The 18,489-nt window shown below is 50.1% G+C and overlaps 1 protein-coding gene across 1 annotated transcript in view; it reads left to right on the plus strand.

Moving 5' to 3' along the window:
* The first annotated feature begins 1,133 nt into the window (after window positions 1-1,133).
* The window catches only part of SLIT3 (slit guidance ligand 3), a 592,453-nt gene continuing 575,097 nt past the window's right edge, over window positions 1,134-18,489 (plus strand). Inside the window, exon 1 of the mRNA XM_029051206.1 lies at window positions 1,134-1,327. Within this exon, the coding sequence (XP_028907039.1) occupies window positions 1,134-1,327 (194 nt within the window). The remainder of the gene's footprint in view (window positions 1,328-18,489) is intronic.

The raw sequence follows: 18,489 nt of genomic DNA on the forward strand, positions 1-18,489 counted from the left end.
GGGATGTACATCTCCTTAAAATTAATAGGGTGATGAAGCTATATACAGTTGAGCGGACGAGTACAGTGCTGAGGGGGTGGGGCGGGAGTGGGAGAGGAGGAGAGGGAAAGCGCTTAGCCCAGGGCTCTGCACATAGTAAGCGCTCAATAAATACTATTGAATGAACAGAGTAAGCGCTCAATAAATACTATTGAATGAATGACGTGGCTCAGTGGAAAGAGCCCGGGCTTGGGAGTCCGAGGTCTGCCACTTGTCAGCTGTGTGACTGTGGGCAAGTCACTTGACTTCTCTGGGCCTCAGGTACCTCATCTGGAAAATGGGGATTAACCGTGAGCCTCTCGTGGGCCAACCTGATGACCCTGGATCTCCCCCAGCGCTTAGAACGGTGCTCGGCACAGAGTAAGCGTTTAACAGATAGCAACATGATTAATAAATAGGAGTGCACGAGTGGGGGATCGAGAGGGTGAGTCCTCCGCGGGCCAGGGGACCGCGTCCAATGTGCTTGGGCTGGCGGCGGGGGCCTCCCTCCCTCCCTCCTTCGCTCCCGCAAAGTTACCAAGTTGCGTGACGTCACGGGCGGCGCAGCCAATGGGCGGAGCGGACGGGGGGTTTCGGAGGGGGAGGGAGGGAGGGAAAAAAAGGAGAAGAGGGAAGGGAAAAGCAGGGAGGGAGGGAGAAGGAGAAGAGGGAGGGAAAAGGAGCAGAAGGAGGGAAAAGGAGGGAGGGAAAAGGACAAGAGGGAGGGGAAAGGAGGGAGGGAAAAGGAGAGGAGGGAGGGAAAAGGACAAGAGGGAGGGGAAAGGAGGGAGGGCGAAGGACCAAGAGGGAGGGGGAAAAAGAGGGAGGGGGAAAAAAAGGAGGGCGGGCCGAGCCCCGCGACTCCGGCCACTGCCCCGACCGGTGAATGGAGAGCGGGCGCTGAGCGAGAGCCCGCAGCGGCCCGCAGCGCCCCGGGACCCCCAGCCCCGGGACCGGCCCGCCCGGGCCGCCGCTCACCTGGGCAGGTAGGGCCATGCGGAGCGGGGCAGCCCCCGCCCGCCGGCTGCAGGCGTCCCCCCGCGTCTGAGCCCCCCGCGCCGCCCGCGCCCCCCGGCTGCCTTTCCCCCCCGCCCCCCCGGCTCCCCGGCTCGTCCATGGCCCCCGGCCGCCGAGGGCTCGGCCCCCCGGCCGCCCGGCTGGCGCTGGCGCTGACGCTGCTCGTAGCGCTGCGCTGGCCGCCGGCCGCCGGCTGCCCCGGCAAGTGTACCTGCTCCGCCGCCAGCGTCGACTGCCACGGGCTGGGCCTCCGGGCGGTGCCCCGGGGCATCCCCCGCAACGCCGAGCGCCTGTGAGTATCCCGTCCTTCCAGCCCATTTAATGAATAAGGTGAAGAAGGGTGTCGGTCGCTGGTGAGCGCCGACTCTGTGCGCACCGCTGGTCTCCGCGCTGCGGGAGGTGCGGGGGCCTCGGGTCGAGGCTCACGGTGAATCGCCCCGGGACGGGTTTCCTGAGCGCTCGCTAGGTGCGGAGCGCTCGGAAGGGGCAACCGGGCCAACGACTCGCAGGCTAATCGGGGGAGACGGACAGAAACAAGACAACTTGATCGCCATAAATAGAACCCAGGGCAGGGATTAGAACATCATAATAATGAGGACGGTATTTGGTAAGCGCCTAGGAGGCGCAGAGCGCTGTGCCAGGCGCTGGGGGAGATACGGGGCAATGAGGTCGTCCCACGTGAGGCTCCCAGTCTTCATCCCCATTTTGCAGACGAGGGCACCGAGGCCCAGGGGAGTGACTTGCCCACAGCCGACAAGGGGCCGAGTCGGGATTCGAACCCGGCACCTCTGACTCCCCAGCCCGGCCACGCTGCTTCTCCCTCCCTGGCTCGCAGTCCAGTCGGGGGAGACAGACGGACAAAAACCAGAGCGATAAATAGAATCGAGGGGACGGACACCTCATGCACAAAATAAATAGGGTCAGAAAGATAGATTATATATACATATATATATATATAAATGAGCAGATGAGTGCTGAAGGGAGAGGGGGCTCAGCAGAGGGGAGGTGCGGGGGGCAGAGAGGCAGCAGAGGGAAAAGGGGGGGGGGGCTCAGTCTGGGAAGGCCTCTTGGAGGAGGTGAGCTCTCAGGACCGGCCCCGGCCCCCTCGCCCCTGCTGGACAGCGGCGGGCCTGGGTTCGGATCCCGCCCTCCCCTCCCCCGGGACCCCGCGCAAGCCCCTTCTCGTTCGTTCATCCGTCCACTCGGTAGTATTTATGGAGCGCTTACTCTGTGCGGAGCATGCATTCATTCGGTACTATTTATTGAGCGCTCTGTGCGGAGCATTCATTCATCCACGCAAAAGTATTTACGGAGCGCTTGACTCTGTGCAGAGGATTCATTCGGTAGTATTTATTGAGCGCTCTGTGCGGAGCATTCATTCATCCACTCAGTAGTATTTACGGAGCGCTTGACTCTGTGCGGAGCGTTCATTCGGTAGTATTTATTGAGCGCTCTGTGCGGAGCATTCATTCATCCACTCAGTAGTATTTATGGAGCGCTTACTCTGTGCGGAGCGTTCAGTCAGTAGTATTTACTGAGCGCTCTGTGCGGAGCATTCATTCATCCACTCAGTAGTATTTATGAAGCGCTTACTCTGTGCGGAGCATTCATTCAGTAGTACTTACTGAGCGCTCTGGGCGGAGCATTCATTCATCCACTCAGGAGTATTTATGGAGCGCTTACTCTGTGCAGAGCATTCATTCAGTAGTACTTATTGAGCGCTCTGGGCGGAGCATTCATCCATCCATTCAGTAGTATTTATGGAGCGCTTATTCCGTGCGGATCACCGGACTAAGCGCTTGGGATGGACAGTTGGGCAACAGGGACAGTTCCTTCCCAGTGTCGGGATCGCGGTCTAAACGCTGTACTAAGCGCTGGGAATGGACAATTCGGCAAGGGATAGGGACAATCCCTGCCCAGTGATGGGCTCTCAGTCTAAACGCTGTACTAAGCGCTGGGAATGGACAATTCGGCAACAGAGACAGTCCCCAATGACGGGCTCGCGGTCTAAACCCTCCTCTGGGCCTCAGTTTCCCCCCTCTGCAAAGGGGGGAGCGGGGGAGACCGAGACTGGGAGCCCCATGGGGACGGGGATTCGGTCCAAACCCCATTTGCTTGTAACCACCCCAGGGCTTATCACGTAGTAAGCGCTCCACGAATACCGTCATCCTTAAGGAGAAGCCCGGAGCATTTTGGAGAAGCAGCACGGTGTGGCGGATGGGGCCCGGGAGTCGGATGGTCGTGGGTTCTAATCCCAGCGCCGCCGGGCTAGTCACTGCTCTGTGCCTCAGTTTCCTCCTCCGTAAAATGGGGATCGAGACTATGAGGCCCCCCCTTAGGACAGGGGACTGTGTCCGGTCTGGTTTGTTTGTATCCACCCCAGCGCTCAGATCGGTGCCTGGCACATAGTAAGCGCTTAACAAACAGCGCGATTATTACCAGTAGTAATGTGCACCCCAGCGCTTAGCGCAGTGCTTCGCCACCATCAGCACCGGTAGCAGCGATCCCGCGGGGGACAGGCTGCCCACCCACGGCCCTCGGAGCGCCTCTCCGCGTCCCGGGAACTTTTTGGCTTGTCCCGTGCCAGGGGCAGGGGCTAGAGAACCTCAAAAACTCCGGAGGCCCCAGATGAATTCAGCGTGGGCTTTCCGAAAAACCTCCCTCACTAGAGCTGAGGCTCCGCCACGCCTGGCTTCAGCCTGGGGTGAATTTTTATGGCTGAGTTATAAATGCCTCAAAAATGGGCTCTCGAATGGAAATGCTGACAGACCCTTAATGAGAGTAAACGCTATAATCTTGCAAACCGCACAGCCTTCCTATCTTCCGTGCTTGGCAGAGGGGGTCGGTTCGGAGACTTTTGATGGATTGACCCTCGCTTTAACCCCAATTGTGCAACCAAATATTTACTTTTCAGATGTCAGCTTTTGGGATAGGATTATCGTTTTTATCTTCGCTCAAAATGTAAAACTTTGGATCTCCCAGAGACTTTCCGGGCAGTCTTGCTGCCCCCACCTCAGACCGACCTGGGAGTTGAGCGGGAGGGTGGGCGCGGGTGGCAAGGGCGCTGGGTTAAGGCCCACTACCCACTCTCTCTCCTGACTTTTAAGCCCCTGGGATCCCCCACAGATGGGTCGGGAAGAGGAACCGCTCATCGTGTATTAAGCTTCAGAGGTGGAGGGGTGAGGCGTAAGCTTTACTTATCCCAGGAAGAGGGTTGGCTTTTCAAATATTTCCCGGTCTTGAAAGGTGGAGAAACGTCACTCGGCAGACTCCTGACGGTCCCCCTTCAACGTTTGAGCCCCACTTAGGCCTGGAACATTCCTCTCCATCTAAGCTGTTTGGGTACCGTCGCCTCAGGCTTGGCCCACAGAGAAGAGAAAGATTTGGTTGGTTGTATACAGTGTTTCTCCTCGCTTTCTGGACTTACCTCGTGCCCTTGTCTTGTCTTATGCCGTCAAGTCGTTTCTGATCCATAGCGACACCACGGACACATCTCTCCCAGAACATCCCGCTCTCCATCCGCAATCGTTCTAGCAATGTATCCGTAGAGTTCTCTTGGTAAAACTATGGAAGTGGTTTACCATTGCCGCCTCCCGCACAGTAAACTCGACTCTCTCCTGTGCCGCTGCTGCCCAGCCCGGGTGAGTTTTGACCGGTAGCATATTGCCTTCCACTCACTTGCCACTGCCCAAGGTAGGAAGGGAATGGGCGTGCCTCTGCTTGACTGTCTCTCCTGTAGCCGAGACTTGGTAGAGTACTGGAAACTTGCCAGGTGAGACCCTGAAAGGGGGAACCTTGTGCCCTATCAAGAGTAAAAACAGGGAAGCAGCCTGGCCCAGTGGATAATAATAATAATGTTGGTATTTGTTAAGCGCTTACTACGTGCAGAGCACTGTTCTAAGCGCTGGGGTAGACACAAGGGAATCAGGTTGTCCCACATGGGGCTCACAGTCTTAATCCCCATTTTACAGATGAGGTAACTGAGGCACAGAGAAGTTAAGTGACTTGTCCAAAGTCACACTGCTGACAAGTGGCCGAGCCAGGATTCGAACCCGTGATCTCTGACTCCAAAGCCCGTGCTCTTTCCCCTGAGCCACGCTGGATAGAGCATGGGCCTGGGAGGAGGGCCTGGGTTCTAATCCCAGCTCCTCCACTTGTCTGCTGTGTGACCTTGAGCAAGTCATTTCCCTTTTTTGCGCCTCAGTTCCCTCATCTGTAAAATGGAGATTAAGACTGTGAGCCCCGTGTGGGACTGTGTCTAACCTGATTAGCATGTATCTACCAAGCGCTTAGAACAGTGGTTGACACATAGTAAATGCTTAACAGATAGCATCATCATCATCATCATTATTATTAGTACTATTAACAGGGCGTGCTCTGTAAATATAGTCTCTGGAGCAGAAGTTTGGATGGGGAGTCGGTCTAAGGCCAGGTTGCCAGTAGGTTCCCCATACCCTCGGATCCACCAACCAGTCTGTGCGCTGAGCATTATGGAGCATGTCGCTTGCTTGCCTTCTCTCTGTCTCCCACCTCCCCAGAGTACAGGGAACCTGGGTCACCACCTCACTCGGTATACACAGATGTCATCAGCAACTGGTGTCACGCAGAGTCTGGCCCACTACCCAGCTGATCCTACGTGAAGCTGGGAGAGTAAGGATTGTCTCTATTAGTTGCCGAATTGTACTTTCCAAGCGCTTAGTAGAGTGCTGTGCGCACAGTAAGCGCTCAGTAAATACGAATGAATGAACGAGAGATCGACCCAGTGTTCATTTCTGGCTAGAGTGATCAGCATCACGTTTAAGTCTCCGACATGGCAGTAATTCCCTAGAGAGCTTGGCAAAGATGAAGCCACCTGTGTTTTGTGAGTCATTTCCCAAAGTGTCTGGGCAGCCTACCAGTTTCCTCACTTGGCCCAGCTATAAGTACCACCACGGCTGGGGCATGTTGGCGGCAGCGGGCCGGGCCTTTTCCCCTGCTGCCTTTCTCCCCGGATATATTCAGCCAAGCAGAGTAGGTCAGCTAGAGTGGTGGCTTTCTGGAGAGAGAGCCAGCAACCCACACCTCCCTGAGTGCCACCGCCAAGTAAACTTCCCAACCCCTGGTCCCTGAGCTCAGCTGGGATATTCCAGTCCTCTTAACCCTCTGCTTTGTTTGGTGTCTCCAAAATACACTAAATATTTGTTGGAAGAAACTGCTTAAGGAAGAGGTGAATGTGAAGAAGAAAACCCACAACTAGCTTTAGGTAATAGAAGCAAACGGCGAGAAACACAAACTTTGCCTTACTTTCTGAGTGGCGTTTTAAACGAACCAGGACGCTTCCCTTACCAGAGCGAGGCAGTGTGCAGGCCACGTGGTCAGATATGCATGTAACCTTCCTTGTTTCCACTTTTCTGACCTTGAGGATGGAGAAGGATACTCTTTTAGTAACGAAGAAGAAAACATTATTCTCTTCCCTCGCTCCCGAAGAATTGTGTATTCCCTCGTTGAAAGAAAATTTCTGTAGCTGTTGCTGTGGTTTGTGCCCGTGAGGGGATACTTTGGCTCACGATTCAGTCCTGACAGGAATTGTGAGTAGAAGATGGCTATTGGCTGAGGTTTGAATGGTCACTGTTAAATTGCCAATAATTGAAGCTGTATCAGAGTCACGGCCTATGTTTCAGCTTCCCCATCATCACATCAGCACATTCTACAGAGGAGAAGAACATCCCTTTCCATCTCTTATAAACGTTTGTCTTTGTCTAGGACTAAGAGTGACACCCACAAGAAAGCTAAACAAACACAGCGGAGATTTCAGAGTAATTTATCTGGGCAGCAGAGATAGGGCTAAAATGAAAGGAAGTGAATGGTGGTTGATGCAATAACATTTACCATGAAGCACAGAGTAAACAGATGTTGCATTTACCCTTTAGAGTACAAAAGGAACCCACAGACGTAATTCTCTTTCGACCACAGCCTCAGACTAGAAAAAGCCAGACGGACGGATATTCCTGCCCGCCACCAGGCCGAGCACCCTTCCGCACCCACTAGGTGCGGTCCGAGCAGAGGCAGCTTGGAGGTGGGAGTTGACATTTTTGCTTTCCAACTTGGCTCCGACACATGCTGGAAACTGCTCTATTTAAATAAACATTTCCTGTTTGCTAAGGAAAATAGCGAAAGCCTGAAACGTGAGAATGTGGTAACTTAATTTTCTCCATCACTCCAGATGACAGTAAAGTGCCCAGCAGTTGCATCCAATAAAAACTAACACCATGTCAGAGACTTTCCTTCACTTGACCACAGTTGTTCCAAGGTCAAGTAGGCAGCTCCCCAAACAGCTGGACAGAAAACCCCAGCGTCTAAGCCCCAGGCCGTCGGTGCACAGATGAGGTGATGGGTGATATGGGCCTAGCTGGTAGGGAAGAGCAAGGGAGGAGTGGGTGAGTGGGCTTTGAATGGTGTTTTGGGCCGGAGCCTGTCCCACCCACACCCCTTTGGCTCAGTAGCGAGTCCAGTGAACGTTCTGGGTCGAAGGGCTGCGCTCTGCCACTGGCGGTTCCCTTCAGCTGATTGGTTCTCTCATCATGAAGCGGGGATTGTTATCCAAGTGGTTAATAACTTCTCCAGGGGCCTGCTCTTTGTGGTCTTTTTCAATAATTTTCGTTTTGGATTTTCTGGGGGAATTTTTGGCCCTAACTTTTTTTTTTTTAGGCTTTCATTCCTTCTATCTTTCCCTAAATACCTCCCTTTACTGACTTCCCGTGTCTGCCTCTGTTATTGCTTTTACTTGAAACAGCTGTATTTACTAGTGTGCTCCACCCTCATTATATAAGATTCTCTTAACCCTTTCCAATACAAGGCAAATGTACGTAGGCGCTGATGAATGGTCTCTTTCCCGGTGGTCGTTGTGGGCAGGGAATGTGTCTGTTTGTTGTTATGTGGTACTCTCCCAAGCGCTTAGTACAGCTTGGCACCCAGTAAGTGCTTGATAAATATGATTGAATGAACACATCTTTTTGTGAATCTCCTATCCCAGGCCCTTTTTAGTAGTCACAGAGAAGAGCTGGCTGTGAAATATTCTGAGGCTTTTTTTTCTCCTTTTTCTGCAAGGTAATTCATTATCAGCAACCACTCTTCCCCAAACTGGGCTGACTCCGAGTGTTAATTCTCAGCATTACAAGAGTGTTCTCAGATCTCATCTGTTTCTGTCGCTGTCGCCACCCAACCTAATAATCAGTTCTTCCTTTCACTCCTCGGTACAGGAGTCTCAACATCGCACCTGGCAGCCTGCTGAAGAGCCTCCCCGTCTCCATATCCGACAGCCTTTGGAGAAACCCCAATTTGGGGGTGCAGTTTTGTGGCAAATGATGACCGGTCATGTCGACCGGTGCTTCTGCTATCCTCGAGTCTGCAACTCCGTGTGTTTGTTTCAGCTTTCCCCGGCACCGAGTTCTTTTTGCCGTGTATTTGAGTTGCTAATTTCAGAGTATGCTGATTCTGAGGAGCAATTTGGAAGTTTAGCCCTCTGCTTACTGTGGAGTTTTTATGTGGTCTGGGGTTTGTGTTGCATAAATATATTATCATGTTCTTTTTGGCTTGGGCACAAGTGGCTGCCGAGGCCTTGCTGGCTTGTAACATTTTAAGCTTGCTTAACTTGGGTTTCTGCTGCTAAACTCTTGTTTCTGAGCTGTTGTTTTGAGTGTCCAAACTCTGCCTTAAAATGTGTTTCTGTTCGCATTTAATTCTTATATTTTCCTGAATGTTCTCTGAACACTTGAGTTCACATCAGCCTTCCTGTGGTGGCTGCTAGCATCATTCCTTCCTGGTTAGGATGCTACATTCCATGTTGTTAGGGTTGGTTTTTTTTTTTTTTGGCAGACCTCTGAGACTTGGGAATCAGCTCCTTATGCTGGCTGCAGAGAGAGCTGAGGTGGTCTCTGCCTAATGAGCCCATTGGTTTCCTTAATCCTCTCGGGTGTCTCCTGTAAGACAAACAGCGTAAAGAGCATTTCATTGGGAAACCTTCAGTGGTGGGAACCAAGTCGGGAGGGGTCTGTTGGGCTGGAGCCTGATGTGTTTCTCAAGGCACTGATTTGGGGCTCTGCACACTGAGACCACATGTTGAGTTGGATTAAATGGGAGGGGTGGCTGGTTCCCACCTCTGCCCTCCTGTCCAGCCCCTACAGAGCTGACCAGAGGACAAAATAAAGCTGAGGACAGGTTCATTCATTCGTTCATGTGTATTTATTGAGTGCTTACTGTGTGCAGAGCACTGTACTAGGAGCTTGGGAGAGTACAACACAATATAACAGAAACATTCCCTGCCCACAACGAGTTTACAGCCTAGAGGATGGTCCTAGAAGGGTTCCATTCCAGGTTTTTGCCCAGTTTTGCCTGTTGGGAGAAACACTTTGCAGGAACGTCAGAAGCCCTGTTGGTGCCCAACTAGCGGAGTGCCTATCCCAGTTCAGAGTGTAGACCCAAAGGGTCCTTTTGAGGGAGGATTTGTAGCTCTGAGGTGTCAGTATCCAGGCTTCAGGCATCTGTCACTGACATGGAAACCCAGCTAGTTTCCATTCTCCATTGCTGTGCTTCTACTTATCGGACAGTTATTTGTGAATGGCACTGCTGGGGCAGGAGTAGGGTGGGACTGTAAGCAAAGCAGGGCATAACTGGAGTCTTTCCTAGTTAATGGGTTTGGAACATCTGACTTCCCTTGGGATTGGAGTATCCAGAGCTCTTATTTGCCCAGGACCTGAACTGTCCTCTTTCCTAAGTCCAGATCTGTAATAAAATCATGTCATTCATATTCATTTATGCCATTTAGAACTGAGTTGGAATCCTATTCAACAGCTGGATTTAGTTTTTTTGTTTTTGTTTTGTAATGATATTGAAGCGCTTATTATGTGCCAGGCACAGTATCAAGTGCTGGGATAGATACAAGTTAATCGGGTTGGACACAGTCCATGTCCCACAAGGAGTCCACAGTTTTAATCCCCATTTTACAGATGAGGTAACAGAGGCACAGAGAAGTGAAGTGACCTGACCGAGATCCCACAGCAGACAAGTGGCAGAGCTGAATTAGAACCCGGGTCCTCTGACTCCCAGGCCTGTGCGTTATCCACTACACAGTGCTGCTTCTCAGTTGGGTTAACGCATTTGGGTGGTGTTATTCAGGTGATTTACAAATGCTGCAGAACCACTCCCTTTGGCCGTGAGTGCCAAATCCAATAGAATAGTGACTTTTCTCATTTACTAAAGACTAAATTTACTTTGGCTGTGCAGGTACCTAGGTGGTAGCATTAATTCAACCTTCACTGTAGTCAATAATGCCATTTTGTAAATGGTCATACTGGCACTATCCCTCGATTGAACCCTGACCTTGATTCTAACCTCAAAATTACCTTTCGACGACAGATCGTGACCGGTTCTCACTCTTGTTTTCTAATGTGTTGGTTATTTCCAGGTGTCGACTCTCGGCAGCTCAACCTTCAGATGTTCACATACAGTCAGGTCGAAGCCTAAAGTAGTACTGGCCTATAAGCAGGAAGAACACCACAAAATGCATGGGACATGGGATAGGCTGTGGGGAGGAGAACCGCTCTGACACTGGGCAGGTTATGCTTCTTTGGAGCATCTTCAAAGCTCGACAGCATGAAACCAACTTGTAAGAAAGCTACAGCCAAATGTCAGATGAGGAGTGGGTCACCATGCTAGGATCAGAGAGGAGATTTATTAAACTGTGAGGAAATACATACTGGGGCAGTGAAGAAACTGCACCCAAGCCCGTAGTGATAATTGATGAAAAGTTAGTTCCACTCATCCCCTTTAATGGACCAATGTGTGGAGAAACTCACACGTAATAAAAAAAAGTACAAGTGGAATAAAAAAAAAAACTCATGGGGAAAATATTAATCTGAGAACAATTGTATCAGAACGGATTCAAGTGTGCTTTTGCGTCTAGCTGGCAAACAGTGCAAGTTCTGCATTTTATTAGAATGCTAACTAGGCACAGAACGCTGACCTTATTTAAGAAGTATTTCATAAACACTGTCACTTTGCTCATGCTGAGGTTTATATAGTCTATTGCAGGGGACCTTAGGGATATGTTTTAAAATCATTTTAACCCCTCTGGATATCTCAGACCTTAAGTTTCTGGGTGGTTCTCTTCCACGTGCTTTCAGTGCTTTGATTCTCTCTCTGTTGGCTGGCTGGGGGAGTGCCATCTTGTTTCCATCCCGTAATTTATATGGCTGGGGAGGTGTTGCTGTCACCAGAGATGAACAAGGGCATCTGCGGGAACAGGAGCTTCTGCCCTTGGGGATATTTGGAGGAGAACAAGAGCTTCTAAGGCAGGGAAATCTTGGGGCAATGTTGGTGGCTCTGAAGTGGCCTTCCCCTAGTCTCCTAAAAGGCATGGGGGAATTTGACAAGGAGTTAGGGGGACCATCTGTGTAGCAGGTCTTCCATCCAGAAACCAACAGCCCCCTTTCCAACTCCTCCCTGTTTCCTGTCACGTCCACCTCTGTATTCTCAGAAGAGGGGTTGGAGTGAAATCCATTTTGCCAGCATTAAAGTGTCCCCAGATATTGGTTCTCCCCCGGTTACCAACATCCTAGTCCTTGGAGGAACCAGAAGAGAAGATCTTCCCCATCCCCCTTCTTTCAGATGGATCACCTAACACCCCCTCCCCCCCACATTTTGTTTTTCTCTTAAAAATCCCAAGGGAGAGGTGTCGTTCCATTCAATCAGTTGTTCTAGTTTTTAGCAACCTTTATGGTCAAGAAGTTCTTCCACGTGTCTAAATGAATCCCTCCGTCTCCCTCTCATTCTGTCTTGAACGTTGAAAACTCAGAGCTTCTTTGAGCAATAATCCAGTCCCCAAGACCGTGAGCTGGTGGTGGATCCAGATGTGAGTTCGGGACAACTGGCGTAGGGTGAGATGGCTGGGGAGGGAGTTTGCAGAAAGTCAGAGCTTGCAAAGGAAACTAGAATGGTGACTTGGGAGAGCTGGAAGCATTTTGAGGAGAGGGAGAAGTTGTTATTTTTTTTTTCCGCCTAAAAGTAGAAAGCCTTTGTTGTGAGAGTCTTGAGAAGGGAGATTGATGAGAGTCAAGAAGCTCAAACCACGATTAAAGGATCCTTGGGAACAGAGAGCAAAGGAGGAATCTGAAACTGGTGGGGGTGGGGGGCACCAACCCACAGGACTTTTTAACTATGTAGGGCTTTTATTTAAACTTCTTCATACCACGGGATGGAAACTGATCCGCTATGTTTTCTGTGTGTTGGTTGTATACTTAATGCATTTCGGTGAATTCCCCACAAGTTTTCCCTTTGTCTTGTACCCCTGCTCATTTCAAGAAATTGTGCAAAACTTAAATCTCTCCTGGGCTCCCAAACGACTGGAGCTGTTTGCTGGTTATAGCCACAATCGGCAGGAGGCTCCTTTTCCCCTTTAAAAGCAGGAACGCCGCCTTCCGAGAAGATCACGCTCCGGTTTCTTTGTCTGTGTTGCTAATGAACAAAGGCCCCGTTGCAAAACAGTAATTCACGAGCAGAGCAGTGAAGATAGTGTGCCTTGCCAAATGTGACTACATTTAGCCATGTGGAGAAAACAGCTTTGTCGAGAGGAGAGCTGAGGCAGCTCTGTGGAATTTATAGCTCCCTCTACGTCGCGCGGGGCTGTGAAATCGGCACCCGTGCACCAAGCGAACCCGCCGACCCACCACAACAAACATAAGGGAGGTTCCCGTAGGCAGAGAGGAGGTGAACGTAGCTAGCTCAGGGAGCCGTTGTACATCGACAGTTGGCTCAAGAATCAACTCCATCCCAAGGCAAAGCGTCGTTTTATTTTTAAAACAAATCTAGAGACGTTTTCAGCTTCGGGAACAGCAGGGTGTTCATCTGTTGTCCTGGAGATCTCCGGGACTTAAATCGGTGACATTTCTTATTATTCCTGGACAGCCCGACTTTCCATCTGCACCTTCAAGAGCCACAGAGCACGGGAGCTTCACTCTGCCCCTTTCCTTCTTCTCGGTTTGAAATGAGTGGAGGCCCAAGTGGAATAAGTAATTCATTTTGGTACTTGTTAAGCGCTTACTATGTGCCAAGCACCAACTGTGGTATTTCCCAAGTGCTTACCATGTATCAAGCACTGTTCTAAGCACTGGGGTAGACAGAAGGTCATCAGGATGGACACATTCCCTGTCCCACATGGGGCTTGCAGTCTTACTCCCCATTTTACAGATGAGGTTGCTGAGGCATTGAGAAGTGAAGTGGCTTGCTCAAGGCCACACAGCAGACGTGCGGCAGAGTCGAGATTAGAACCCACGTCCTCCGTCTCCGGGGCCCTTGCTCTTTCCACTAGACCACGCTGCTTCCCTAAGCACATTTGTAAGCTGTGGGGTAGATACAAGTTAAGCAGGGTGTACACAGTTCTTGTCCCACATGGGACTCACACGCCTAGGCAACATAGCTTAGTGGATAGATCACAGGCCTGGGAGTTAGAAGTAACATGTCTGTTGTGTGACCTTGGGCAAGTCACTTAACTTCTTTGGGCCTCAGTTACCTCTTCTGTTAAAGGGGGATTAAGAGTGTTAGCCCCATGTGGGCCAGGGAAAGTCTTGAGCTACCCGTCGACACCTTTCTGTTTTCTGTCAATCTATTCTGCTCCCTCCCAGTGCAGCAGTTTGAGCCAAGTGGACTGTTGGAGTGAAGTTGAGCTGTTGTGGTAACTGTACTGTTGGTGGCAAGGTGCCACCTCCTGTGACCCTCTCTGAGGCATGTCCCCAACTGACCCCTCAATGTCCCCAGAGCTAGGGTATATGAGGACACCTGTTTACGAGAGAGTAGAAATCCCTAAACAAATTTAAGGAAGCCCATTCTCTTTCAATTTGGGTGAAGGAAGTGGGATTAGTTTTTACTATTATCAGATGTACCCTCAAATAATTTGTGTGGTTTTCTCTCTGTTTACTCATTAGTACCTCTCTATTTTGTGCTTTTGGCCGAATTGTCCAGTCAATGTACCATATTTACTCTGCCTCCTTCATGTAATTTCCCCAGCCCAGTTTCTGAGGAGGAAGAGAAAGGTTTTTTGTACATCCTAATTGTAAGCCGTTAAAACCGTGTCCACTGGTAGGAAGAGGAGAAGGGTTGGAGTGGGATAAAGCCAAGGAGATAGTCTTTTCCATGGCAGAAGAGATCCTACTTGACCCAGATATGCACTGGGGAAGGAAGAAAAGGGTCAGAAGGGATAATATAGGAGAAACAGGCTTGTGCATTGGAGATGGGGGGTGTCTCTTCATTGAGGGGAGCCTGTTGCTCAAGGGAGGGTGTTAATTCTTTAAGCGCCTATTGGGAGAATGCTGCAGAAGAAGGAGAGCAATCTCAGGTGTCCACTTACTTTTCTCTCTCCTCTCCTCACCTCCTCTTTTTTCTCCTTCGTACTGCAGGACTGAATTCTTATATCACCCCACAAAATATGCCCACCCTTGTTTTAATGTTGCAAAAATGTGGGGCCAATTTGCAAGTAAATATGGTATTAGTTGAGCATCTACTGTGCTAGGTGTAGGGACAGCACAGCTGAATTAGTGGATATGATCCCCTTCCTCAAGGAGCTTCAATCTAGCTGGGGTAATAGGCACAGAAGTATATTGCCAGCAGGAGGATGTAGTAGAGCATGTAAGACATATACACACTGAATGGCATGTTGATATGGGAGCTGGAAGATGAAAGAGGAAGGAAATAGAGATTAATTGGGAAAGGCCTCTTGGAGGAGTTGTGATTTCAGAAGGGCATGGAAGATGGGGAACACTGTGATCTGTTGGGTATGAAAGAGGGGGTAGTTCCTGGCAGGAGGAAGGATTTATCACTGTAGACAGTACCACCATCTTCCCTGTCTCACAAGCCTGTGGAAATTCAGCATTACCTTGACTCGTTTCTCCCATTCATCCCACACATTCATTGTCATGAAATCCTCCCAGTTCTTCCTTCAGATCCTCTCTAGAATCTGCCTTTTCCTCTCCATCCAAACTGCTACCACGTTGATCCAAGCCCTCGTCATTTCCCACCTTGACTTACTGCATCAGCCTCCTCCCTCAACCTTCCGGCATCCTACCTCTCCCCTCTCCAGGCCATACTTCACTCTGCTGCCTGGATCATTTTTCTTAAAGAACATTCTGTCCATATTTCCCCACTCTCAAAAACCTCCAGTGGTTACTCATCGACCTCTGCATCAAACAGAAATTTCTTCCCATCAGTTTTAAGGCACTCAATTGGGTCTCCCCCTCTCACTTCACCTCGCTGATCTCCTACTATATCCCAATCCCCACACTCCGCTCCTCTAATCTTTTCGTGCTCTCTGTACCTTGATCTTGTCTATCCTGCTCCACTGACCTCTCTTGCTCATCTTCTCCCTTGAGCTTGTAATTCCCTCTTCCTACATATCTGACAGCCCACCGTTCTCCTCACCACTAAGCCCTTCTAAAACTCACATCACCTTCAAGAGGCCTTCCCTGACTAAGCCTTTTATTTCTCCTCTCCAGCCCCCACCCAACATCGATTTGAACTTGGGTATGTACGCCTTAAGCATTTTGGTACTTACCCAACCCCCACAATACTCACGTAAATATGCTTATACTCTTCTATTTCCCTTATCATTAGTTTATTTTAATGTCTGTGTCCCCCCTTCATAAGCTTCTTTAGAGATTTGTCAATCAGTAGTATATATTGAGTGCATACTGTATGCAGAGCACTGTACTAAGTGTTTTGGAAAATTACAAAGCACTTAGTATTCATTCAATAGTATTTACTGAGCACTTACTATGTGCAGAGCACTGTACTAAGCGCTTGGGATGAACAAGTCGGCAACAGATAGAGACGGTCCCTGCTGTTTGACGGGCTTACAGTCTAATCGGGGTAGATGGACAGACAAGAACAATGGCAATAAATAGAGTCAAGGGGAAGAACATCTCGTAAAAACAATGGCAACTAAATAGAATCAAGGCGATGTACAATTCATTAACAAAATAAATAGGGTGATGAAAATATATACAGTTGAGCGGACGAGTACAGTGCTGTGGGAATGGGAAGGGAGAGGTGGAGGAGCAGAGGGAAAAGGGGAAAAAGAGGGTTTAGCTGCGGAGAGGTAAAGGGGGGGTGGCAGTGGGAGTAGAGGGAGAAGAGGAGCTCAGTCTGGGAACGCCTCTTGGAGGAGGTGAGTTTTAAGTAGGGTTTTGAAGAGGGAAAGAGAATCAGTTTGGCGGAGGTGAGGAGGGAGGGCGTTCCGGGACCGCGGGAGGACGCGACCCAGGGGTCGACGGCGGGATAGGCGAGACCGAGGGACGGTGAGGAGGTGGGCGGCAGAGGAGCGGAGCGTGCGGGGTGGGTGGTAGAAAGAGAGAAGGGAGGAGAGGTAGGAAGGGGCAAGGTGATGGAGAGCCTCGAAGCCTAGAGTGAGGAGTTTTTGTTTGGAGCGGAGGTCGATAGGCAACCACTGGAGTTGTTTAAGAAGGGGAGTGACATGCCCAGATCGTTTCTGCAGGAAGATGAGCCGGGCAGCGGAGTGAAGAATAGACTGGAGCGGGGCGAGAGAGGAGGAAGGGAGGTCAGAGAGAAGGCTGACACAGTAGTCTAGCCGGGATATAACGAGAGCCTGTAACAGTAAGGTAGCCATTTGGGTGGAGAGGAAAGGGCGGATCTTGGCGATATCGGCTTAGTAGAGAGCTCTGCACACAGTGAGCTGTCAATACGTATCATTGATTTGAGTAAGAGTTTGGCAGTGGGAGATGAGAGTGAGGAAAAGTTAAAGCAAGGTTAACTTGAAAAGGATGGAGAGCAAGCTGAATTGTACTTGGAAAGGGAGGGGATAATTAGGAGGGACAGAGATGACTGAGTCAGTCAATGGTATTTGAGTGCTTACTGTACCGAGCACGGTACTAAGTACTTGAGAGAGTACAACAGAGTTGGTAGACAAGTTGCTACTCACAACAAGTTTGCAGTTTAGAGGGAATGCCCCTCAGGTTAGGCCCTGCCTTCCTGTGCTTCAATTTCCCTCACCGTGACATGCTGCTGGCTGGGTCAGCCCAACCAGAACTTTAAGGGGCCAGAGCCACCAAAGCAAACGTCGAAGGCTGGGGTCATGAGCGGGTGGATTATCTGCTCCATCCCAGGTCGGGGTTGTGGAGGTGGTGGATGTTGGTCCTGGCTCCAGGGCGGGGAAGAGGCAGCAGAGAGCTGGGCCACTATGGAGGTGTTGGGGGGGGAGAGAGCAAGAATATATTGGGTTGCACTGGGATTTGCACCCATTATTCACACCTCCCTCAGCCCCATATCATTTAGGTACATATACACAATTTATTTGTTAATATATTGCCTTCTCCTCTGGACTGTAAACTTGTGTTCTGTTGTACCTATTCTGTTGTATTGTACTCTCCCAAGCATGCTTTGTGCTCTGCTCACAGTAAAAGTTCCATAAATTCAATTGAACTGGGCCAGTTGGTCTCCACAGGTCACCCAGCCAGCCTCTTCTCTGCTTTCCCTGGGTGTGTGCGAGTGTGTGTGGGGGTTGAGGTCGAGGGCCTACTAGGGGCGAGAGGGGCCAGCAGTCTACGTCCCCATGTTCTTCATTAAAACCAATTTTCAGGAGTTTCTGCTTGATGCAGAGCAGATGGGTAACCAGTGGAGGTTTTTGAGAAATTGGGAGACATGCAGGATGTTTTAGAAAAATGATCTGGGCATCAGAGTGAAGTATGTATGGAAGAAGGGAGAGAGTGAAGGCAGAGAAATCCTCGAGGAAGCTGATGTATTAGTCATGGCAGGATCTCTCAAGTGCCTGTGCTAGTAAGGTGGCAGTTTGGATGGAGACAAAAAGGCAGATTCTGGGAATGTGGAGGAAAAACCGACAGGATTGGTTACAGATTGAATATGGAGGATGATAGAGAGGGGTCCAGGATTAATTCATTCATTTGTTCAATCATATTTATTAAGTGCTTACTGTGTGCAGAGTACTAAGCACTTGAAAAGTACAATTCGGCATCAGATAGAGACAATCCCTACCCAACAACGGGCTCACAGTCTGGATTGACTCCAGGGTCATAAATGGAAAGTCATAAATGGAAAGATGAGGAGGATGGTATTGTTGAGATGATGGAAAAGTTAGGTGAGGGAGAGGATTTATGAGAAAAGCTGAGGAGTTCAGTTATGGACAAATTAAGCTAAGCGTTCCTGCAGTGCATTCATGCAGAGATGCCCAGTTGACACAAAAGGATAAAGGAGGAGGAAAGTCAGGCTGGTGAAATTACATTTGAGAGCCCTCCACGTAGAGATGGTATTTGAATACCTATGTGGGCTCAGAGAACCTACCCATGGAATTGAGAGTGAAAAAGGAACAGAGGCTTGAGGGACAACCCCAGTTAAGGGGTGGGAGCAAGGGAAGAGCCAGTGAATGACCCTGAGAAGGATGAACCTGAGAGACAGGAA

This window comes from Ornithorhynchus anatinus, chromosome X1 (assembly GCF_004115215.2).
Source record: "Ornithorhynchus anatinus isolate Pmale09 chromosome X1, mOrnAna1.pri.v4, whole genome shotgun sequence".
Taxonomy (NCBI): Eukaryota; Metazoa; Chordata; class Mammalia; order Monotremata; family Ornithorhynchidae; genus Ornithorhynchus; species Ornithorhynchus anatinus.